Genomic DNA, 26,456 nt, shown 5'->3' on the forward strand with positions numbered 1-26,456 from the left:
GACAGATGGCTGGGCTTAGTGGAATCTGATTATGTGAAGGAAATGGGGCTTGTGGCAGCAATGGTTAATTCGTTGAAAGCTGATGTGTGGAAAACATATTTTGGGTTACTTAATTCTTGGTTCAGGACTTCAGAATGGTAAGTGGGTATGCAGAAATACAAAGAGCAAGCCAAATACGAAACATTTCTCAGATGAAAGGGTCCAGGAACGAGAAGGCCCCAGCCTTCTTGGCATGAGGGCAACAGCAGTCCTGGAAGGCTTCTTTGAAAGCAGGACACTTTTCTTGAAATGTGAGAAGCCAGTCTGACGGCCTGAACTTTAAATAATAAAACAGTGCTGTGGTTTGCTATTCACCATACGCTTCACTGAACACTTAATTCAGAATCACACAATTATGTTTGCTTAATGCCATTTAATTATTAAACATGTTTACTGAGGTCTGACAGCCATATAGAGAGTCATCTTTTATATACTGGATGCCTGTTAAGCTTCAATAAACATGTTAACAATCATTTGGCATTTAATGTGCATACAATATTGGCTATTCAATCTCAGGGCTGGACTGGTTGAAACATTTATTTTTAAAAGTAAGCCCCAAGTTGGTAATAGCTGGATCATTAGTTGGGTCTGAAACTCAAGTGCAATCAGCTGGAAGGACCCAAGAAAGTCATCATGGCTTGGTGCAGATGCCCCAGGAGAAGTTTTCCTGCTTTCCCAGCTGACAGCTGCAGGCTCTGGAGTCGGTCTGGCCAGGGGTTCGCTGTGTGACTTCAGTTAGGTGCCTGAACTTCTCTGATCGTCAGTATCCTCCTCCATAAAAATACAAAAGTAATAATATAGCTTTCTTGGAGCATTGCTGTAAGCATGAAGTGAGACAGAGTGCAGTTGCATTAAATGAGCATTTAATTTGAGGGAATTCCAATATACGTTTGGTAAAAAGCTAAGAGGGGAGAAACAAAGAGCAGTGAGGAAGACTGAGGGTGGAGAGGACCAGAGAGAAAGAACAATTCAAAAAATTGGGTGATTCTGCCAACCCCTGCCCTCAATGTCCCAGACTGAGAGTGAGGTGACTGCTGATACATTTATGCAAAATCATAGTATTCATAATCATACATAACAGTACTGTTCAGGAGTTTACATACAACCATGTGCCTGACTTTATGGGCAATTTAAAGGATCATCAAGGGAAATTTTGCCTAGAAGCCAGTTTTTGCTCCTTATACTGACTTTAGAACTGTACCCTATGTAAGAGAAGATGGGATTTCTCAAACATACTTAGCACATCCCTGGAACATAAACTGTGATAAATAAAGGTTAGCTGCGATCATGATTAATATTATCATCATTATCCTCAGTATAAGTTTCCCCACACATAAGCCCTCTAGGGAAGTCTGATTTTTCTTCTAAGCGGGTGGAAGCAGTGCTACCAAGTCAACCTTATCTGTATAATGCAGGCAAATGATGTTGATTTTCTGCCTTGGAAAATGGCTAGGAAGCAACTGTTCAGGGCACATAATTCTCTCATACAGGCCATCAACACTCCATGGCCAGCACCCCTGTGCCAACCCATGATGTGGACTGCTGCCCTGGGAGGTGCCACCAGTAGATGCATTCATTTGATTTAAATAGAAATAAAGGTTTATTGAAAGAATTACGGGTGTGAGAGTTGTCAGCTTGTGGATGAGTTGCAGCTGCAGCTGGCAGGGGGACAAGGCTGCAAAAACGTGGCACAACGGGTTTTGGGTGCCCTTCCTCCACCTCTGCTGGCCAAGTCTGACTCCTCTGCCCAGCTCTCCCCAGGCACATTGACATGCTTCTTCCTTGCTCTCTTCTGGGGCTTTATCTATCACAGCCTTCAACATACCCTACCTCATCTTGTTTTCATTTGCCTGAATCTATTTCCTCCAATAGATGACAAGAAACAGCCACGTGTAGGAGCAGTGATTGTGCTCTGGGCACAATCTGTGTTCGAGTCCTGCTTCTGCTATTCCTCACCATGTGCCCTTGGCAAGCCAACTAACTTCACTGGGCCACTTGAGACTTATTGGTTTAAAAAAAAGTGGGGAGCGGGAATAAAAGCTATCTTGTAGATAGAACAGCCATGCACGGCTGCTCAGGTTGTGCACTGTGCAACTCCAGGGGTCTCTGTTCCCACAAAATGAATGATACCCCCTGGCATTGTGCAGGGAGGTGGAGCTGGTTGCCAAGCTGCTGTGAAGATACAAAGCAATAATGATCATTGCTCACTTCACTCTCCACAGGGCCCTAAAACTGCACTCCCCAGGTACAGAGTGTCTGGCCACACTTCTTACACAGGAACTGTGTATTTGCCAGGATTACTGGGAGGATGAGATGAGAGAATCGTCAGCAGGAAGTGGTTGCCAGCCCTTCCTCATCCTGGTCCTCAGGTGCTGCTGCAAAGAGCACACCTGGGGTGAGGGCAGCACCAAAAGGCATTTATTAAACATTTACCTAGGATTGCCCTGCCTGTTCTGTCCTTACTTTTACTGTTGGTTTTCTCCACTTACTCTCCAACTGTTCCCCTTGACCTTTCGAAAATACCCATGATAAAAGGGCTTAAAAAGGCTCCAGGTGGATGATTCCATTGTGTACACTAGAGTTTAAATCCCTAGACTTGTACAACATTCCAGTTTTAAATAAAAGAATTCATCACTTATAAACAGGAGTTTTCATTATCTTCCCCCAGCCCCAAGGCTCTGGTGACCATTTACATACCCTTAGGACCCATAATAACATCTCCCAGGTAACGATGTGGGCCAAGCAAGCCCTGTGCTAGAAGCTTTATACCGGGCACAGGAGTGCCCTTTCACTGCTCTGGAATGAACGCCAAGGTCCTTACTAGAGTTGACAAGGCACAATACGACCCGCTCCCTGCTTGCCTCCTGACCCCATCTCTAACACACTCCTCTTCCCTCTCGGTGCTCCAGCCACACCGGCTTCCTTCCAGTGCCACACACAGGCCAAGCCGGTCCTACCTCAGGGCCTTTGCACTTGCCTTGCTCTTTCTGGGGGTGCCCTGCTCACAGGTCTGTGCAGAGCCTGCTTCTTTTGTTTCACTCTGGTCTTAGATCCAGTGTCACCTCCTCAGAGAAGGCTACTCTGGACACCATCGCTAAGGTCATCCACTCCCCAAGCTCCTGTCCCTCACACTACCCTGCCTCGCTGTCTTCATAGTACTTACCGGACATCATCTCGTTCATCTGCTTGTTCCCTCCCTGCCAGAAGCTCCACGATGGCAGGGACCTTGCCTGTCATATGCTGCAATACCCCGGCACCAAGAGTGTGTCTGGCTGCTGTCGATGGTCCTCAAATGTTTCTTAAATATGGGAAGCCCCTCATTCAATGCTTCCCACCCCCCAGGAGGACAACGTTATCTCCTTATGAACAAGCTACCTGGGCTCGAAAAGGTTGACACAGGACAGTTCGCTAGGCTACACTGTGCCCTAACCACAGGATTCAGTCATTTAACATTTAGAGCCAACACTCATGTCAACTTCCAGCATGCCACATGCTATCCTAGTGATTCAGCACACCGACCCACTGAAGCCCAACAGGCACCCTACTATCTATTATCTATTATCATTATTATTATTATCTATTATCACTGCTATTATTCCCATTTTCAGATGAGAAACCGAGACAAAGAGGAAAAGGAACTTGCACAGAGCGGTAAAGTCATAAACCTTGTAAATGGCGGAGCTGGGAGTTGAACCCTGGCTGTTCAGGGATCCGGACTCTCTGCCGTTCTGTCTCTCTCCACAACAACTACAACCACCACCAGCACAGAGACTCCTCTTTGCAGAGGGTGCTCTGCATTAAGCCATGATAGAACTTTTCATCCTTCATCCTCGCAGAAGGCACGCTGCCCCCCTTGCTGCTCCTCTAACCCCCAAGCTCACTCCTGCCACAGGGCCTTTGCACCCACTCTCTCTCTGCCTGGGAGCCTCACCCCCCACATATCTGAACACCTCATGCCCACACTTTCTGCAGGTCTCTGTGCAAAGGACACGTCAGCAGCAAGTCCTTCCCTGATCACTCCATATAAATAACCCCCCCCCACTGACTGCGCTCTCTAGTTCCTTAGCCTGCCTTATCGATTTACTTAGCACTTAACACTCCTTGACATATTATATTTTGTTCCATCAAATCTAAGACTCCATAAGACCCACCATTATGCACGTCTAAGAAAAAGTAAAAAGTGCCAATCATAATTACATACTATTGACTGTATAAAAAAATGCTAAAATGCAAAAAACCATAGGTCTCAGAAGCTGTGAAATATGACATATTTATTCATTTATTTGCTTACTGTCTGTTTGCTCCATTAGAACGGAAACCCCACGAGAGCAGAAACTCATCAGTGGCTTAATTTTCTGTGCTATCCCCAAACCATACCATCAGTCTTCAAAAAAGATGTGTTGAAATAAATTGAATTGAAGCACACCATGAAGTGTTCTCTCCATTGTACAGATGAGAACTGAGGGACAGAGAAGTCAAGCAACCAGCCCAAGGTCACACAGCTAGGAAACCTCTGAATGACCCTCACACAGTTCAGCTCACGTTGCTGCCAGAGTCACAGTCTTTATAGGTTCTCACCAAGTTTTAAAGCTGCTTCAATTTATTTTTTAAATTTAGGTGTAATTTGGATACGGTTAACTGTAAAACAAGACTTGAGCAGAGAGGTCTTTCAGAATCACCAGGTCTGTACTGAGAAATATAATTAGGAGGCATGTTTTATGGGATAAATGTCCCGTATTGGTCGCATGGTCAACCCAGGCTCCAAACTCATATCAGTCAGGACAGGATCAAATACAGTCTCTGAAGACCTAAAGCATCTCATTCATTTGACAATGAAACATTAGGGAATGCTGAACTAGCTGGGCTTGACTTACATATAGTTCACATCCAAGATCCCAGTTAGAACAAGATGTGATGGGGCTGAGGCGGGTGAAGGGCCCCTTATCACTCATTTTCATTCTTTGTAACTAGTTTCTATAATGCCCCAAGGTGAGAGCTTTTCATTAGTGTGCCCCCTTCATTTGGGTTTCCTACAGACGGAGGGTGTCTCTCTGCTCCCTTTGAAGCATAAAGTGGAATGATTTACAAAGAGCCCACCCTGGACCATTACAAACATCCACAGCTGAGCATCCTTTTTAACAAAGTATACTTTAATTAGTCACCTGCATGCTCATTGGCCCGTCTTTATTGGCTTGCGACTGTTACTTAATTGGTTTGCTCGCAGAGTCCATCCAAAAGTCCCAGTCAATAGAGGTATGTTCACAGAGGGGCTCTTTCGTTTTATGGTGGCAGCACCAGATAAAACAGAGGTACTTAAAGACTGTCAGCTGGTGTAACACAGAGCTCGCTATCAAGGGCAAAACCCCGTGTTTATGGGATATCACAACAGCTAAATTTAAATTCGCCAGTGGGGGCCCCGGGAAATGTGGATGTGTGCCATGGGAGGAGTAGCTGTCTGCCTGGACTTCCTTGCTTTGGAATGCACCATGTTGCATTGTGTATTAAAGTGCCACAATCTTTAACACCAAGAGAAACAAAAGTAAAAGGACAAGAAAACCAACTGCTGGCTGTCTCAGTGGGAACGTGAGTTGCCACTCCTGATGTATCCTAATAGGTGCTTATTCCACAAGGGGCACACAAAATGCAAAAAAGCTTCCAGGAGCTTGGCACCAAAGCAATAATGCTTGGCGCTGATGAAGTCTGGGGTGGTGATTACAGGGCTGAGTTCTGGGGACCCAACTGCCAGATGCCAGGCGTCTCCCCCACCCCAAGCTTCAGCTTCTATTTGGGGGCACAGACTCAACTGGCTGGAAAGAGTCAATCGAAAGGAAGGAAGACCTTGCGAGTCCTGGTAGAACTCTCGCACAAATGGATTCTAAGCTGTTATGGACCCATGTTGTGCTAAAGATAACAGCCACTTACCCCTTACTGAAGGGTTACTGGGCATCAGGCACCACACCATCCCCTTCACAAACACTTAACATTGCACACACACACACACACACACACACACACACACACATCATTAAACCTCATGGTCCTGTTTTATTTTCTTCCCAGCTCTAATGCTGTCTGATGATCTTACTTATGTCTTTATTTTCTTACTGTCTGTCTCTCCAACTAGAATATAAGCTCTGTGAGAGCAGGGACCTTGGTCTTACTCCCTGATGTCTCCTCGGTTCCTGGAATGTGAACCAGCACATAGTAAGCCCCTAATACAGGTTGATCGTACCTTACAAAATATATATATATATAAATATTGAAGTCCTAACCCCCAGTATCTCAGATCGTGATATTTGGAAACAGGGTTGTTGCAGCTGGAATTAGTTGAGATGAGGTCATGTTGCAGTTGGGTGGGACTTTAATCCAACATGACTGGTGTCTTTATAAGAAGAGAAGAGATGCAGACAGAGGGGTAGAACATCAAGTGCTGACAAGGGCAGGGATTGGAATTATGCTGCTACAAGCTAAGGAATACCTGGGGCCACTGGAAACCAGGGAGAAGTAAAGCAGGATTCTTCCCTAGAACCACCCAGTCTGTGGTGTTCTGTTAAAGCAGCTCTAGAAACCGGAGACAGCCCCAGTCATGCTTTGAGGAACAAATGATGAAACCTGACAACAACTCCATGGAAGGTGGTATGATTGCCATTTTACAGACGAGGAAACCGAGGTATAGGAAGAAAACTGACTTGCCCAAGGCCACACAGATAATAACTGGCCGAGCTAGAAATTTCAAACTGGCTCTAACCATTTCCAAAGGTTGAATTCTTAGACTGTACTTACCCCACACTGCTTCACAGCGGTGGGCAGAGGCCAGCTCTCACTGGATTGCACATCTCTTTCCAACCCCATGGTCAGTGACTTTGCTTTTGTAGCCTGAAGTCTGTTATTGCATCAGTATTTACACCACAGAAATTAGCGAAACACTAGAAGCAGGGCTTCCTCTTTTGGAGAGCTGATTTGCTAATGCCATTTGCTAGTAATGGTGACTGCCTCTTACTAACCCTTATATCTCAGTGCCCCTGTCTTGGATTCCTAAGGCTACTGTAATGAATTATCACAGACTTGGTGGTTGCAAACAACAGAAATTTATTCTTGCATGGTTCTGGAGGCTTGAAGTCCAAAATCAAGGTGTCTGCAGGTCCAAAACCCCTCCAAACCTGTAGGCGAGAATCCTTCCTTGCCTCTTCTAGTTTCAGTTTGCCGGCAATTCTTGGCATTTTTTGGCCTGCAGCTGCAGCACTTCAATCTCTGCCTTCATCGTTATATGGCCTTCTGCTCTGTCTCTATCTGTGTGTCCAAATTTCCCCTTCTTACAAGGACCCCTGGCATACTGAATTAGGGCCCGTCCTAATCCAGTTTGGCCTTATCTTACCTAATCACATCTTCAAAGACCCTATTTCCAAATAAGGTCACGTTCTCACGACCAAGGGTTAGGATTTCAATGTATCTTTTGGGGGGTGCAATATGACCCAAATCAGAGCCCCCTTCTTTGTCCTGGTCCCCTTTCCCTGAATTCACTCTTTTCTAAATGCAAGAAGAGGCAACAGGCAGACCCCAGGGCAGGAAGCAAAGCTGCAGTTCCCCAAGTGGGCTCCTTTTCAGACTCTGGGGCCTTCCCCATAGTTGGTTCTTTGTCCTCACAGACTGACACACCGACGGTGCTGGGAAATCATGAAGAGCTTTTCCCATGGTGATCTGTGGGGGTGTGAGTCCTCCCTTCTTCAGAGGCCTCTCGCTTCCTCATTAACCTTTAAGACCTATAATTTTCAGGAAGGGGAGGGTGCCCAGTAGGTTTCCTTTCTCATATCTGTCATCTGGTTTGGATTGGGGGATTGTGTCAGTCTGGGAGCCCCCGAGAAATTCTTGGGCACAGGACAGAGAGCTGGTGGTGAAGGATCACAGCTGGCAACCTGACACTGCCCCCCACCCTGTTGTAGGAACCTGCTCCCCAGCCCCAACGGGAATGCTAACCTGCTTGTAAGCCGGGGTGGCAACAAATCTTTCAAAAAGCTGTTTGGAAATGCTTTATGACACATAGGGTTACAAGGCTCTAGCTGAACAAATGGAAAAATTAGTCTACCCTAAAATATCTAAGGCAAGTAATTTCCCATTGCCTTGTTTCTTAAATGTACTTAACATCTAGAATCTGGGCTTCCCAAAATATAGATAAGGGTCGCCAGTTAAAATGGCAACTTGGAGATAAAAATCTTTCATTTTAACAATTGCTCATAAAATGATGCCATCAGTCCTTCAGTTTGGAATTGGAGTTAGGAGTCCATCCAACAACGACGATTATTAAGCATCCTTGAATTTAATGGGCTTGAACCAGCCAATGAGCAGGACACATACCCTTTGTCTGCCAAGGCTCAGCAATAGACCCTCTGCTTTTTCCACAGGGGATCCCCCTAAGTCCCACACTTATGATTTTTTTTTTTTTTTTTCTGATGGGGCAGTCTGCTTTTCTAGCTTCCTTATCTAAAATTTTCAACCACTTCCCACCCCTTGGTGAGGGCTGCCACCAGGATGGCAGTCAGTCTGCTTGTTTTCTCGTGTTCTTTTGCTTTCTTTCCTTTTCTCTTCCTCTTTCTTGAACTCATTTGCTCTTCTATTCAATTCATTTTATTTATTCACTCATTCAATGATTCCGTTCCACTCCTTCAACAAAGATGTATCAAACAATGCCTATGTATCAGGAATTAAGAATGCTAATTCCTAGAGATACAAAAGTACACAGGACAGGATGTCTTCCCACAAAGAGCTTCCACTGTTGTGGGCTGTCATGGCAGGGACGACAACACCATGCAAGTGCTCGCAGAGTGGGAAGAGCCGGGCATTGTGGGTGCTATTCTGGCACCTTTCTCTGAGAGGTGAAGAAGGCTTTCTGGATAAAGTAAACATTTGACCAACGACGTGCGAGCTCAGCAGGGGTTTGCGGATGAAGTAAAGGGGAAGGATGTTCCAGACAGCGGCAAGAGCATGTGCAAAGGCCCTGAGACACAAGGCAGTACAGCACAGCAAGGGGGCTGAAATTAGAGCTGGAGGGCTGGAATAGGAGGGGACTAGTGGCAACAGAGGCAGCAGGAGAAATCCTTAAGGGCCAGATCGCATAGTGCCTAGCATGCCATGGCAAGGAGGTGGGACTGGATTTGCAGGGCGATGAAAGGGACGGAGCAATGAATGACATGATACATCAAAGACATGAAGGGTTAACCCATTCCCCACTGCACAGTCACAGCCACCTTTGAACAGGGGCCTCTGAGTATCTAAAGGCGCCTCGTGTCATCAGCGAATGAGTAATCTGGCCTTAATGCTAAGGATTGGGGTGTGGGCGGAGGGATGACCATGACTCACAGGGGCCGAAAATAAACCAGCCCTATAACTTCAGATGCAAATGAGGATAAATGGAATCTCTGGGGCTCATTGCAATTAGTCTCTTTTGAGGGAGAGAAGCCAGATCCTGAGACCCGGGGTCTGGTGAACATCATAACATCCTCCGTGCACCTTTTGGCAGGCAAATTGCTTCACAGACCATGAATACGAATCACTGAATTCTAAACCTTGGGTGAGAAAACAAAGTTTGATAAATGTGTCCAGCTCTTGGAATACAGACCCAGCGCGCAAGCAAATCATGAAGTTTAGTCTGTGACAATGCAAAACGGGCCCCCAACTTGTGCATAATATTCTCTCTCTCTCTCTCTCTCTCACACACACACACACACACACACACACACACACACAGCCCTCTCTTGCTTTCCTGGAAACATCAGTTGCAAACATAAATTCCTAAAATACTTCATGCCTATTCCACATCAACCAAAAGGGTGAAAAAATTAAAAGTGGCAAAAAGGTGAGGCAGAAGTGTATTTAGGAAAGTTGACGGGGGTAGGGGTAGTTGCTCAGATAAACAAAACAAACATACCCAATAGGAAAAAAAAAATCAGTGATTCAAGAAGAACCAAGGTTCCAAAATCATACCTGCAAAATGTCTGCAATATTTTCTGGGTTTACTACTGCACACATTTTGTTTGATTCTCTAGAAAATCTTTCCCTGCTACTATCACTTGGGGAAGTGACTGAGAAGGTCTGGCCTTTAATTACTGACCACATACCTAGGTTACCAGAGCTTAAATCCTCTTAATGATCCATAAAACCACACCAGAGGCCTGATTAGCTTGCCCAGTGTTAATTAGAACCTCTCCTGGGCTTTTTCTCCCATCCCCCATTTCATGAATGGGAAGAGTAGAGCCTAATTTTTGAAATTTACGTTGAATCCAAGAGGTTTAAAAAAATTAAAAAGGCAGAGGAAATGAAGAGAAGAGGCTGCTTAAGGAAGGTTTCCAGCTAAATAATGCCCTCGATGGAATCTCTCACGCCACCAGTACCCACAGAGAACTTTCTGGTCTCTTGTTATGAAAGAATTCTCTGGAAACCCAGACACCCCTGTGCATTTTTTAAAAGAGCGAGCATCTTTCAAAATGGTGCCTTCAAACAACCCACCACCTCCCAGCAAAAATGAAGTTCACCACCATTTGTCAAGGAATTTGGTAGCTTCTAAAAGACATTACCCAGAAAGATCCAACCCCACCCCCCCATACACACAGTTTTCTTGAGTCAAACTCCAACGCCATCTCTCTTTCAAAAGCTGCCTTGGGCAAGGAGCTGAAAATGAATATATCTTGGCAAAAAGGGAAATTTATTTCGGGCTACAGAATTAAACTTCAGTAGTTTTTCTTCCCTTTCTCAATTGTACTTTTGTTCCTAGCTTCAGCTGGGAGTGAGAGTGCACACATTTAGTTTGGAGATTATGAGTTCATATTTTATAATTAACGTTGCCAACAGGGGAGTTTGATTAATACCAAGCAGTGGATTTTGAGCAATGTTCCATATAAATTGCCAAATTTAGCAATAAAATAAATTGGTTATGTGAACATAATTAGTAGGATGACTACTTAAAATTCAAAACCAAATGTGAATAATTCCAAATCATCTGAGCCACAAATCCGTTATTTGTATAGAAGTGGGAAAGTATAGCATTTGGGTTTTATTTTGCCCTCAACCACAATGTTATTCACCACCAAACTGAACATAATGAAACTTTTACAATGGGTTGTGGCAATATTTTAGAGCAACTCAGAAACACACACATGTGTACACACACACAAAGGGAATGCAATAAAGATAAGAAACGCTAAACCATTAATTTACATTGCAAATGTAAAAATCTATAACAAATTTTTCAGCAAAGGCTGCATCACATTTTTCTGATGTGCTAAACTTAAACTTCTGGCACACTAAGCAGCAGAGCTTTTTCCCTTTAAATATTCACAGTACCTTATTGTCGCCCTGGACTTCTCCAAGCCTTTGTTGAAGTTCTTTAATTTCTTCTCCCAGATGTTTATTTCGGTCCTGAGAATCTCTCAATAGTTGTGCAAGATTGGCCTGGAAATATCAACACATTATGAAAAACAATCAGAAATGGAAGAGTAGATAAACACGGGGCTTCATTGGGCTTATTCGTGCTGCCCTCCAAGCTAGGGGAAGCACACAGAACTCATCTGAGTAAATGCATATATGAATCGCCAGTGTGCAAATAACGCCACCACACTGCACAGGGGAAAATGAAGTTGGCCATGAACCTCCATTTGTGACTATTCTTTTGTCTCTGGAATGACTCACAGAGGTCACTCAGATAAGTAACTTAGGAGTCCACTGTGTTTGACTTTTTTTTCAAGAGCTCACCACTAAAAATCTCGAAAGTGGACAGAGTTCTATTCTAAAATTTGGGCCAAAAATATAGGGAAAGATTCATATTCTCGTTTTATCCACACCCTGCCCCCCAATATACCTTGTTTTATGAGCTCCTTTGCTACCTCCATCCCCAGAAGTTTGATTACAACTCTAGGAGGCAGCCAGAGATGACAGCAGTCATGTGTATCAATTTCAGAACTTGGGATCTGGAGTTAATTCAACAGTTTCCTGGGCTGGTTTTCCCACCTCCTTACTTCTCTGTGCTTTTCATGTGGTTCCAAAGAGCCAGGTAAATCTTGTTCAAATCTCCGCCTTCATGACATCATTCCTTCCTTAAGGCCTGCCCCCAGCTCACATTCAGATCCTTCTGGCCCACGTGTGCAGTCCTCTATGAGCCGGTCTCCCCCTTTCAATCCAGCATCACCCCATGGCATCGTCATCCCTCTTTCCCAGAGCAAGCTGGCCCCTTTTACTCTGCTCCCTGGGCTTGAGGTCTGCTTCCTCAGTTCCCCGAACCTGGAGTTCCCAACTCTTTCATTATCCATGTGCTTTTCAACCAACTAACCCGTTAACTTACCTTGCCTCCCATGGTTCCTTCTTCTATGGTACCATTTATATTTTGCTAACTGTAACTTGTTTTAATTCTCAGGTCATTTATCATGTTCTTATCTAACCATAGCAAGAAGAATGCAAGCTACTGAAAGACAGAAATTCTGTTTTCTACTTCCTCAGCACCCATTTATGCTGCTCTAGGTAGTGCTGGTATACCAGCAAATGTTTTAAAGACTCATGATGAAAAAATAAAGGAGGAAAAGAAGAAAGCAAGTAATCAGGATGAGGCTCCTGGGAAGAAATCATTCAGAAATAGTCATACAAGGAATTTTAGAGAGTACCTTGTAGATTCCCTTCATTTAGCCAAAGAAACCCAAATCCTGAGGTGTTAAGGGACTAGCCCAAGAGTAGTAGCTAAATTTCCAAAGACTCCAATGCTAATATATATATTTTTTGGATACTCAATTCTGTTAGAAACTAAAAAGGGAATAAATGTAAAAGAATACAAAAATTAAACCTTGGAATCATCCTTGACTCTTCACTTTCCTCATTTCCCAAATCCCATCCATTGGGATATCCTGTTGTCATTACCTTCAAGATATCCCCAGGGTCCTACACACACCACCTCATGCTCACACATGGCACAAGTCAACTTCATGTGTGCACCTGGATTATTTTCTTAGTCTGCTAACTAGTCTTGCTGCTTTTACTCCTATTCCACTACAATCTATTTTCCACATAGTAGCCATAGAGATCTTGTAAAGAAGCAAATTCAATTACATCATGCCTCTTTCAGTTTGCTAAAGCATCCAGAATGCAATATACCAGAAATGGGTTGGCTTTTACAATGGGGATTTATTATTTACAAACTTAGAGTTCTAAGGCCATGAAAAATGTCCAAATTAGGGCATCAAGAGGAAGATACCTTCTCTGAGGAAAGGCTGCTGGTATCTGGGGTTCCTCTGCCCCATGGGAAGGCAGAGGGCAATGTCTGCTGGTCCTTCTCTCCTGGGTTCTGGTTTCAATGGCTCTCTCCAAAATGTCTCTAGGCTCTTCTGAGTTTCATCTGCCTTTTATCCTCTCATAAAGGACTCCAGCAAGGGGATTAAGACCCACCTTGAATGGGGTGGGTCACATATCCCTGGAAACAACTTAATCAAAAGGTCCCACTCACATTAGGCCTGCACCCACAAGAACAGAATAAAAAAACATGGCCTTTCCTGGGGTATAAAACCAATTCAAACCAGCACAATGCCTCTGCTCAAAACCTTGAAATGGCTTCCCAACTCATTCAAGGTAAAAACCAAAGTTCCTACCAGAGTCTGCCATGCCCCTGACCTGGCTTCCTGCACCTCTGAGACCTCAGCTCCACACCTCAGCTTTTCATGCACTCAGCTCCCCCCATGCTCACCTCCCTGCCATCCCCAGTACAAGATAGGCACGATTTGATCCCAGTGCCTTGGCACTGTCCTCTCTGCCTAGAACGTTCTCCCTCCAGAGTGCCTCTTGGCTCACCTTCAGATCTTTGTTGAAAGGTCACCTCCTCAATGGAGTCCACCTGGAGCGCTATCTAATACTGCAATCTGCCCACCCCACCCACCCCAAATTCCCAACCATTGCCCCTATGCTGCCTTTTCTTTTTTCCCTAGCACTCGCCATCTTTTAACATACTATATACTTAACTTCATGGTTTATTGTTTATGTTCTGTCTCCCCCAACTAAAATATAAGTTCCATGAAGGCAAGGAACTTTGTTCCATCTACTGACCTATCTCTAGCACCTAGGAGATGCTCCGCAAATATTTTTTAAATGAAAGACAATGAGCTGAGTTTGGAAGTTAGGGTCTCAGCCTATGGAGAGATCCAGAATACTGAAAACAAATGCCATCACTTAACTCTATAGAAAAAGCACTCAAACCCATTGGCTGAATTCAATCAGGCCCTGCCTTATACTCACCAATTTTCTGCCCCATATTTGCAAAGCTGTCTTATAATAGTTGGATTCCAATTTTCCCAGATTTCTGCTCTCATCAGAAAAAAGTTTGTTGGTGGATAAAGATAATTAATCTCCATTTTATAGGTAGAGAAGCAAAGAAACACAAGCAAAACCGTGACGAGTTGACAGTTTTTAGAAATTTCCTTCGATGAAATCAGAGAGACTAAGTTGGATCCCAGTTGTGCCATCTACTGGCTGGGTGACAATAAACACTTCAAGTGCTGGTTTGATACTTAAATCAAACAGTGAGCTTAGCACACCTACCACGGTGCTTGGCAAAACGGTAGGTGCTGGTTAACTCCCCTTGACTGCAGCCACTGTCTTACCAGCTGCTCGGTAGGCAGAGTTTGTTGGAAGTGGTGAAACACCTCCTTGGGAATGTGTACACAGTTTCATCCATGATGTACAACTGGCTCCTCTGCAATCCTGCCCCTTCAATGCTCTTTACTCATTCATTTCTTTATACAACAAATATTTACTGAGCACCTACCATGGGCCAGGCACTGTTTTACACTCTGGAGATACAGCAGTGAACAATCCACACAAAAGCCCTTGTCCCTGTAAGACTTATATTACAGTGGGAGGATGGGAGAGGGAATAGACAATAAAAAAAATAATAATGACTCATTGTGTTAGAAAAGTGCTATGGTGAAAAATGAAGCAGGCGAAGGGGATGGAGTGTGCCAGGGGAAACAGTCAGAGAAGGTCTCAGTGAGAAGGTCACATTTGAAAAAAGACTTGAAAAAAGGGAGAGAATGAGCAAAAGCTTTGTGGGTATCTGGGGGAAAGTTTTCCAGGCAGGGGAAAGGGTGAGCATCCGTCTCTCCCTCATCACATCCCAAGACACCCCTGGAAGTAGTGCAAAGCCACAAAAGCAGGCTGACCCCGGGGGCTGCAGTGAAGGCGGGAGATGATTCACTTCTGGATTTTCTTTTCCCTGCCCCCACCCTCCCCCACCTCCCTCCACTCACAGCTCTCCTTCCTTAGCACGAGGTATCATGAGTCAGAACTCTAGAACATTTCTCAGACACTAGTTCCTTGATTCTCTCCTGTGAGAGCAAGCATAGTCCCTCCCTAACAGATGGTGGTTCAGCCCACCAGGCCAGAGCAATTGGCCCCGAAGAAGGGAAGGAGGTGCCTCCCAGTGCTGGCTTTGCCTGGCTGAAAGCAGCCTCTCCAGGTCCCCTGCCACCTGCACGGGTTCAGGCGAATCTCAGCATCCCCATCTGCAGGAGACACTGCAAAATTCACCTTCACAGGAGCCTTCTCCTGGACATTGGACGGGATGCTCGGAAAGAAGATTTTATAAGAGCAACGATGAAAAGGTAACAAAAGACAAACAAACAAACAAAAAACCTCAACTTCCCTAAGCTTGCCCTTTTGAATCAGGAATGGCTTGAGCCCTTCAGGTTGGTGGGAAGACCTTGACATTCGTGGACCAACACAACGGCAGTAGCCAAACCAGTCCACCCAATTTATCAGCGGTGAGAGGTCAGTTCTTGTCCTCTAATCCTTCACAGGTCGGTAATTCAGTAAAATACAATAAAAGTGAATTACCAGAAAAAGGAATTTAAAAAGACATCAAGATAAAACCCCAAGTGTTTATTATTCAATTCAACAGACATAAAATTGTGCTGCCAAATTGCAACGAAAGTTTACTCTCCATTTCTGTACTTATCTAGTCTCAGACCCCGGTGCTGGTCCTTGGGTGACACTTTGAATAGCACAGGGCTCAGTGACATTCCCAGATATTTGACACTGGAGCAGGACAGGTACTGAGTAGATACATCAGGCAATGGTTCCAGTGATCCGGGAGGCAGGAGAAGGGCTCTTGAGGAAACCATGATTTTGAGACCCAGTGGCCTGATGATCAAGCACTGTTCCTCTGCAGTCAGACTGAAAAGAAATCTCCCCAGATAAAGCCAGGCATTTCTCCATTAGCTGCAAAACAATGGTCAATTAAAATCATATTGCCTCTAACTACTCCAGCCCTGCTTTAAAATTTAGCCCCATGAAGGGGTGGGTGGGGAAGACACCACTATTTAAGGCCGGTGGCTGTAATTTTCTTTTACCTTTCACAGACTGGATTGCTTGTCAACATACAATTCTTTTCTATTCAGTCCTTCCACCTCCTCAACTCTAGAACAATGACTTTGAAAACTAGAAAATGACTATTCTGATATGGTGTCTAATTCCTTGACATACACCTAAAAGAACAAAAATATATTTAAAACAATTAAAAAATAAGTAGCACATTTCAAAGCACTCAAAATAGAGGAGAAAAGTTCACACAATTCTTCTGACCAAAAATAACACCCATGACTCACACACATTCACTATACCAATCCATCAAACTAACACGCGCGCCTGCTTATAATTTATCAGCTATGCAGAGCGTTTGTCTTGGTGTTATTGAAAAGGACTCTGTGACCATCCGTTTAGAATAGCAGCACTATGTAAAGGAAATGTCAGGAAGAAAGTGGCAGACCGTCTAACACTGGGAAGGATTTCACAGGGAAGGAAGACAAAACCAAGAGATTATTTCCTCCAAATCTCTGGGGCAGGGGGTAGCATAAATAGCAAAACATGAAAAGGTTTAAAAAGAAGCCTCTTTTAAATATTCAGATCTAGCCAGGGCTGACATGAAAGGTTGACATTTTAGCTCTGGTAATAGCAGAATGCTGAATATAGTGGAATAGAGAGTAGAATACATATATTTAAGTCACTCTTTTCAGCTAGGAGCTTATCTGTTAAAATTGGGAGGGGGAAGGGAGGGAAAAAGAGATTTGATTACAATATAGCTGGGAGACTTGAGGCTGCAAGGATATGACAGGTCTCCATTCTGACATGTCTTCCTAAGTGAAGAAACAACTCAACCCCCATTCTGACCCCCAATACATGCAGAAGCCTTTCACCAAGGCCAGCGAAGGGTGTGGGAACTGTGATGCTCATGGAAATTCTCCCTGCACAGGGATGTGGTCTACGAATCGTGACAGCTGTTGTGCAGGCAGGGACCGGGGAGTTGAGAGAGCAGTTTGGGTCTCATCCCAACCACTTCCCCACCTCTTTGCAGAAATTCTGGGCGAGGAGGCTAACGTGCATTAGTCACGTGGGTGAGAGGAGCTGTCCTTCCACCTTTGACTCACTTCAGTTTTTCAAGTGCTACTTTGACTTAAACTCTAGCTCTTTGTCTCTGCCAGTGTGTTTTGAAACCCTAAAATGCCTGGAAATATTTCAGAGCAATTTGCATTACAGATGCAATTTTTTTTAACCTTACAAGAACTGATGGGAGTTTTTGAAAAAATAAATTAAATATCATACTTGGCAATAACAATCCCTGTTAAGGACTCCTGTTTTCAGTTATCAAGCAATCGACACCGGTTCATGAGGAAGAGATTTTAGGACACTAGTTGTGAAAATCAGTCCTAAATCTTTCAGATGGGTAGGAAGAGGAAGGATCTACTATATGCCATTTCTTTCCCTGATCTAAGAAGTGGAAAGACGGATGAAAACAAAACATAGAAAGTGATGAAGAAAAAAGTTTAAGATAAACCTTCCAACTGTGTGCTAGCTCAGACCCAAGGAGCAGGAGTGAGAAGGACAGGCCACCTGTTTTCACCAAGTCCTTAAATAATTCAGACCAGAGCCCAGGAGAGGGAAGGTGCAATTGCCCGAATTCTGGCAATTTATTAGACACACATCATTTCAGTTATCTAGCCTTGGAAAAGTTATTTTACATCATAATATAAAAATGATGTGTACCAAAAAGTCCTCTAACATGCCTCCCAAACTGCAGATGTAATAACCAGAACTGGAACTCAAAAATGAAAGGAAAAAGAAGAGAGAAAGACAGAGGCACTTCCTCAAGAAAAGGAAAGAAAAAGTTAGCCAAATTTAGAAAATGCTGCTCAAGTACATGGTATTTAAAAAATTGATAGTCTGAGTCCCTTCAGTCCACACCTTCAATAAGGAAAAGTACTAGATTAAGCAAGAATATATTTAAAAAAAAGGTTGATGAAACATCAAGTGTACTTGAGAGGTGTGACTGATAGCAAATTTAATTGCAATTTCTACTCCGCTGCTTTGGTCTGATGGTAACTCATGTGTTAATAGTAATAGAGTGAAACTTGCTTTGCTTAGCAAGGGCCCCCTATTCATAGCAACTGCTAAAGTGATGACCTCTGCTACAGTGACAGCTTTCTTATTTACAAAAAACAACCACCCAAGAGCTTATTTTATACATATTTTCTGGCTGTGCAAGGGGCCAGCAGCAGCCTACTCCCACCCCGTAATCTCAAAACACACACTTGCAGATAAATGCATTTCCAGGCCTCACAGGCAAACGCTCTTGAATAGGTTAGGGAGGTTGCTATTTAAACAAATGCTTGCCCATTATGATCTTAATAAATAATCTTGGCCATTATGATTCTGCACCTGCCACTTCGTGGCTCTGTTAATGGTTCCCAATTTCTTTAGCCTCATCAAGCCCAAATTTCCTCATCTATAAACTAGGAGGTGCTTACACCTTCCTCACGAAATGCTCGTAAGGCTTCAAAGGGTTTAGCAAGGTTCATGAGTGCTCAGTGTGAAGTTGCTGTTCAATTATGATTGGTGAGGGCCCCCACTAGCTGGACCCTGCGTTTCTTCCCAGTTTCCCTGGTGTAACAGTAAAGTAATGCTGTTCAAAGTGTCACGAAAAGAAACATCTCAAAGCACTCAAAGATCTCTGAAGGAAGTTTTAGGTTCTGAGCATCAAACCAGGATGCATATACAAAGTTGCTCTAATTTGCAGTCACAGGAGATGTACAGACATGGACCAAAAAGACTTCTACAGTAGCAAAAGCTTCCCCAGCACATCCCACAAAGGGCCACTCGATGCTCTGATTTCTCTAGGGCAGTCATCTTGGCACATGTCACCGTCTAAATAAGCCATCACTTTTTAGAGGCAAGAAAGCAAAGGCCCCCTCCTGGACCAGGAGCAGTATCTCCCGAGGTATGTCTGCTTTAAATCAAAGCAGAAAAAGGCAAAGATCTCAAAGATGTGTTTGATTTTTTTCTTCGAGGAGGAGGCTGCATTCAGAAATGTGCAGCCGTGAGCCCCCAAATCCCATTTTATCAGAAGATTAACTCAAGATAATTTAAATTCCCTTTTGTCTCCTTTTGGAGGAACTGCTTGTTTAGCAAAAGAAAAATATTTAAAGGGCCGTTAGAGATCTTTGGGAGATCTCTCAACACAGTGCAAAGGGGCATTCTGTGTACAGTTCTGCCTGGAATATCAAGGAGAATTTTCATTTCAATATCCCACGAGAAACTGGGAGTGTAGTTACTGTTGTCACAATTTCTTCACAGTTTCTTTAGTGGATGATTTGCCATTGAAAATTGAGTTGTTTTAAAAGGATTCTAAGTACTGAAAGAAAGCCTCAACAACAGCTATATTTCTAGAACTACAAAACTAAAAGTTCCAGTCTGTCCTCCGAGGAGAAGGAAAAAAAAAAAGCAGGAAAAAATTATGGCCAGATGTCAACCGCAGCAGGAAAGCACACTGGTTACCAGGCAGAAGTTCCTGTTTGGTTTCCAGCTCTCTGCAGCTCCAAGCAGAGGGCTTCGAATAAGGCACTTAATCTCTGGGCTTCCAGCATGGGCTGGACTGAATGTTGACTATGGTTCCCTCCCTTCCACTCAAACAGTCCAAGAATCAAATATAGAACAAAAAGCTGAACCACAACTCTCAACTACCAGCTGGCTAATTTGGATTCTAGTCCTGCTTTATTTACCTGCTGTGTGACCTTAGATAAGTCATGAGAAGAAGGAAAAACAGCCAACATTTCTTGAGCAATCACCAATCCTAGGGAACAGGCACCACAAGCATCATCACACCAATTCCTCATTAAGAACCTATGAATACGTCCTAATATTATGTCCAATTTGGAGATGAGGACATGGAGTTTCAGAAAGGTTACACAGCTTGCCCAAGATCACCCAGACAGAAAGTGGAAGGGTTGAGATTTGAATTCGTGCAGTTGGATCCAGAGTCCAAACTCTTAACATCTGCCACCCATGGCACTGCGTTGAAACTCTATGAAAGTCATGCCTGCTGGTGGACCTGTTGGGAGATTACATACATACATACACAGTCTCTGAAAAGCATCAACCACTGTGGAGACTAAGGATGTGCACCTGTTTTTTCTACCTTTATTTGAGAAGAACCCTCAATATGTTTTGAGCAGCAGCTCATAAATGTAGCCCATGGAACCCCAAGGATTCATGGGAGGGATACATACCCACAGATTCAGGGGTATGTGACTCCATGACATTGTGTGTGAGATGTTTTTTGTGGGATTGTCTGTGTGCCTTTTCTGGAGCAAAGGCCCACAGCTTTCATCATATTCTCAAAGGAGTCTGTGATTTACAAGATTTTAGAAACTGCTGGTCCAGAGAAAAGGAACTGAAAGAAGCGAAAATCCAACAGAGAGTGATCATAGACATCTCTCCCTCCAAGTCAACAAATGAACAGGGGAAGAGCCCAGTAGGGAGATACCACGGAATTTCCCCTTTCTGAGTGAAGAAATGGAAGCCAGAGCTTCACATCTATGGAGCACCCAGGTGCACAATGCAGTATTATCTCTTTTTCCAACACATGGATCTTGTGACTTCTTTGTCACATCTGTTAACTCGGAAGCTGGCTGTTGTTCCAGTGCCTTCCACTTATACAATGGGCATTTGCTGTGCAACTGGAGGTGAAATACTTCACTCTGTTTTACCTTGGGGATAAACAGGTAATATAAAATGGGAGACTAGGTCAGGGTGCATGCTCTTCCTGCTATTGAAAATATTTAGAAAATAACTGTGCCTCTCCCTTCCCATGTTCGCATGTGTATGCCAATGCTGTCTGCTTCTGGCTAAATGGAAAGTTTCATTGTAACCAGCACCTAAAAATTTAATGCCAGATGTTCTTTGCCAAACACCAAGCTAGTGATGAGGACGTTTTAATACCCCCTACCCAAAATACAATCCCATGCTTACAAAATAAATTAAAGAGATAGACAGATAGACAGACAGACAGAAAGACTAATGCTACAAATATTTTAAAGTGGTATGATTCTTCTTTCCTACAAATACTGGAGCTATTTCCCCCCACTATTTATCAAGGCATGTTTCATCCATTATGAAGACAGAATTCTCTCCCTCATCTGTACTATACTTTTCTATTCACATAAATGACCATTAGTATACTATATATATTTAATTTTTTTTACTAATAGACTATTTTTAGAGCAGTTTTAGGTTTACAGAAAAATCGCACAGAAAGTACCGAGGGTTTTCATAAACCCCCTAATTAGTGCATATTTTAATTATTTTGTTTACTGTCTGTTCAAAATACTCATACTAGAATTAGGGTGACTATAATATTTATTATCCAGACCAAGACACCTTGAAGAGTGAAAGGGGGCACTAACGAAAATTATGCCAGGACAAGAGGTGTAAAGGGAGACTGCCCCAGGAAAACTGAATGTACAGTCACCCTAGCTACGATGCAAGTTGCATTTGCACAGGGACTTTTGCTTGACATTTTTATACCACTGTGTCCCCACGGTCCACATTAGTGCCAGGTACCCATCAGGAACTCAATAAACACTGAGTCACAGTAGCTGTGAGCATGAGCTCTGAGTGGGCTGCAGGGGTTCAAACTCTGGTTCCATCATCAATTGGTTAGATTATTTCCCTCAGGCAATTTCCTTAAGCCTGGTTGCCTCCATCTCCTCGTTTGTAAAATGGCAGCAATACTAACCATAGTAGCTCCCTCTTGTGCTTGCGTGAGAATAAAATGAGATCCTCCCCAGTGCAGCCCTCAGCCCAGCGCCTGGCACATTGAAAGTATGAACACTCAATAATACTGGCTGACATTATTATTATTTGTTATTATTCCAAGACCACTTAAAGAAGGCAGGTAGAACAGACAGTTATGACAGGGGCTACCCAGCAGCCCTTCCTTTTCCTGGGGACACCCCCAACCCCCAATCCCACTTCATATAGCAAAAGGAGGAGCTGCCTTCTATCTATCAGATGGCTGGCCAAGACCAACTGACCCTGAAATGGACCCCAGGCCTGAGCTTGGCCCACGGGAGCTCTCCCCTGGGACTCAGCTGCAGCCTTTTTCTAACGGCCGAAGCTGTGAAGAGGAAGTGGCTCCCCAGAAAGAGATCATGACTGACTCAGAGAGGGCTGAGAGCAGAACACAGTCCAGGGGCAGCGGAGCCCCACCTGCGGCTGTTTAGCCAGCCAGCTGCACTTCTGCCTCCTTGGTGGTGCTCAGCCAACCCTTCCGAAGTTCTACGAGCCAGGAGCCTCCTCTCTGTTCAAGCTTCTTCAAAAAGGTCCTTGCAAGGGCAGCATGTCCTCCACAGAGTCAAGAGCTGTGGTGAACAGAATCAATGCGCTAACAGCAAATCGTTTTTAAAAAGTGACAGTGAGGAGGAAGAGAGGATGATAAACATTTATTGATAATTCTGTGCTAGGCACTGTGCTGAGGGTTCTATTCAAATAGCTTATCTTTCCCTTACAGCATACTATGAGGTGAGCGCCATATTTCTCCCCATTTTATGCATGAGAAAGCTGAGGTGTAGACACCCAAAGCAATCTGCCCAAGGCCAAACAATTAGTATGATGGACCACTGCTGACGCCCCAACACCTCTTCCATCCTCTGGGGAATGCTATTAGACCAGGCATGGTGACATGTCCTACATTGGCCAAGTCAGACTGGAGGAAAGGACTTCCATTCCACAGCTAGGGTTTCTCCCTCTCCTATTTAACATGAACAAAGTGTCATAAAGTCTTGATGGCCCTGGCACTTGTTTTGCCTATGTAGGGGAGCCACCCTTAGAAGGAAGCTGATACTAAACATTGAGAGGAAGTTGACATTAAAATTGGCACAATGGTAGAATTGCCAGATAAAATCCAGGATGCTCAGCTAAATTTAATGTAGGTAAGCAACAAATAGGTTTTTAGTATAGGTACATCCCATATGTTGTATGGGGCATATTTACATTTTAAAAAGTATTCAATATTGTTTTAATTCCCTGGCTACTAAAACAAATGCCATACAATGGGTTGGCTTGTGGTTTCAGAGACTAGAAGGCTTGCTTCTTCTTGGGGTCGGTGTCTTCTGGCTGACGGTCAATTTTGGGGGTTTCTTGGCTTTTCCATCACATAGCAACGCACAAGGCAGATCCTCTCCGTTCTATTCCAGGTGCTGTTGACTTCCAGTTTCTGGAGGCTCCCTATAGCTTCTCCTTTCTGTCTAAATTTCATTCTGCCTATAAGACTCCAAAAATCTGGATTAAAGCCCAACCTCATTCAGTTAAACACACCCTAACTGAAGTAGCATCTTCAAGTGATCATATCTTACTCACAATGAGTCCACACCCACAGGACCAGAATTTGGGAAATGAACATGCCTTTTGTAGGGGACATGATTAAATCCTCAACAGCTGTTTATCTGAAATTCAAATTTACCTGGATGTCTTGTATGTGTATTTCCTAAATATCCCTGACACAGTGAAGAGAATAAGTACATGCTGACCCAACAAAGCCACTGACCTTAGAGTGCTTGAAGCCCACACTATCTCTGAACTTCTGGTTAGGTGAGGTACACCCATACCTTGTTTAATTCTAGTTCACTTTACTGTGCTTTGTAGATATTGTGTTTTTTTTACAAATTGAAGGTTTGTGGCAACCCTGCATTGAGCAAGTCTATCATCACCATTTTTCCAACAGCATGTTTCACTTTGTGTTGCTGTGTCAAATTTTGGTATTCTTGCAAAATTTCAAACTTTTTTTGTATATCTGTTTGGGTTATCTGTGATATGTGATCTTTGATGTTACTACTGTAATTGTTTTGGGGTGCCACGAGCCACGCCCATATAACTTGGCAAATTGAATCAATAAATGTTGTGTGTGCTCTGTTTCATCAACCAGCAAATACCCCATCTCTTTCCCTCTCCTCATGACTCCCTTTTTCCTGAGACACATGATATTGCAATTAGACCAGTTAATAACCCTACAATGGCTTCTAGGTGTTCAACTGAAAGGAAGAGTCTTGCATCTTTCACTTTAAATCAAAAGCTAGAAATGATTAAGCTTATGAGGAAGGCATGGCAAAAGCTGAGATAGGCTGAAAGCTAGGTCTCTTGCACCAAACAGTTAACCAAGTTGTGAATGAAAAGGGAAAGTTCTTGAAGAAAATTAAAAGTGCTGCTCCAGTAAACACACAAATGATAAGAAAATGAAACAGCCTTATTGCTGATATAAAGTTTTAGTGGTCTGGATAGAAGATCAAACCAGCTACAACATTCCCTTAAACCAAAGCCTAATCCAGAGCAAGGCCCTAATTCTCTTCAATTGCTTTGAAGACTGAGAGAGGCCAGGAAGCTGCAGAAGAAAAGTCTGAAGTTAGCAGAGGTTAGTTCATAAGGTTTATGGAAAAAAATCATTTCCAAAACACAGGAGTACAAGGTGAAGCAGCAAGTGCTGATGTAGAAGCTGCAGCAAGTTATCCAGAAGATCTACCCAAGATCATTGGTGAAGGTAGCTACACTCAACAACAAATTTTCAATGTAGATAAAACAGCCTTCTATTGAAAGAAGATGCCATCTAGGACTTTCAAAGCTAAAGAGGATTAATCAATTCCTGGCTTCAAAGCTTCAAAGGACAGACTGACTCTCTTATTAGAGCTAATCTAGCTGGTGACTTTAAGTTGAAGCCAATGCTCATTTACCATTCCCCCAAATCCTAGGGCCCTTACAAATTATGCTAAATAGACTCCGCCTGTGCGCTATAAATGGAACAAAGCCTGGACAGCACTTCTGTTTGCAACATGGTTGACTGAATATTTTAAGCCCACTATTAAGACCTACTGCTCAGAAAAAAAAAGATTTCCTTTCAGAATATTACTACTCATTGACAACGTACCTGGTCCCCCAAGAGCTCTGATGGAGATGTACAAGATTAATATTGTTTTCATGCCTGCTAACACAGTCTCCATTCTGCAGCCCATGGATCAAGGAGTAATTTTGACTTTCAAGTCTTATTATTTATGAAATACATTTTATAAGCCTATGGCTCTCATAGATAGTGATGCTTCTGATGTATCTGGGCAAAGTCAACTGAAAACCTTCTGGAAATGATTCATCATTCTAGATGCCACTGAGAACATTCATGTTGAGAGTGATGATGATTATACAACTAAGTGAAGATAATGTAAGAAACTGAACATTTATCTTGGGATAGAATATATATCAAGTGAAATTAGGAATCCACTACTTAATAAATCATGCCCTTGACTTGAGGCTTGCTCTTATGAAACTGAAGGTTGTAAAGGGGAGGCTGAACCCTCCTATAATTATGCCTAAGAGGCACCTCCAAGGAAACTATTTTGTTGCTCAGATGTGGACTTTCTTTCTTTAAGCCCAAATTGGCAAATAAATTCATTAACCTCTCCCCCACCCCCCATGAGGGACATGACTCCCAGGGGAATGAATCTCCCTGGCGACGTGGGCCATGACTGCCAGGAATGAGCCTGGCCCTGGCAGCAAGGGATTGAAAATGTCTACTTGATCAAAAGGGGGAAAAAAGAAAGGTAACAAGCAGAGTTCACAGTGGCTAAGAGATCCCAAATAGAGTCAAGAGGCTATTCTGGAGGTTTCTCTTATGCAAGCTCCAGCGAGACATCCAAAATGGCTACAGTATGCCATGCCCTTACCAAAAGTAGTCCCCAAATACCTAGGTCCCTATCTGAGTTTTTTCACTAAGTTTTTTCTCTCAGAAACTTAAAGCCACCAGAGTGTTCCTATGCCAGACAAGTCCTAAAGCCCAGAGGCAACAGCCTCTTTAAGAACAACAATCAGATGCAGCCCCCTTCCCCATACTGCTGACACCCCCTTTTAATATAAACAAGTGGTGCCTAGACACCCTAAAGACGGACAAAGAGATTTAAGTGAGAGGAAGGGGAAGTAACAAACAAGATAAGATTTAACAAAGGTCTATGAATACTGAAGCTTTATATAAATATATCTATCTATCTATATATATATATTATTATTTTTAGATGTTGGGGTGTTGG

At 43.4% G+C, this 26,456-nt stretch overlaps 1 protein-coding gene across 2 annotated transcripts in view; it reads right to left on the minus strand.

Annotated features, from left to right (window-relative positions):
* CCDC149 (coiled-coil domain containing 149) overlaps nucleotides 1-26,456 on the minus strand; it is a 140,992-nt gene that overhangs the window by 54,928 nt on the left and 59,608 nt on the right. For both annotated transcript variants that reach the window (XM_037829512.1, XM_037829513.1), the window contains exon 4: nucleotides 11,374-11,481. In XM_037829512.1, coding sequence (XP_037685440.1) covers nucleotides 11,374-11,481 — 108 coding nt within the window. The remainder of the gene's footprint in view (nucleotides 1-11,373; nucleotides 11,482-26,456) is intronic.

Source organism: Choloepus didactylus, chromosome 3, assembly GCF_015220235.1.
Source record: "Choloepus didactylus isolate mChoDid1 chromosome 3, mChoDid1.pri, whole genome shotgun sequence".
NCBI classification, from domain to species: Eukaryota; Metazoa; Chordata; class Mammalia; order Pilosa; family Megalonychidae; genus Choloepus; species Choloepus didactylus.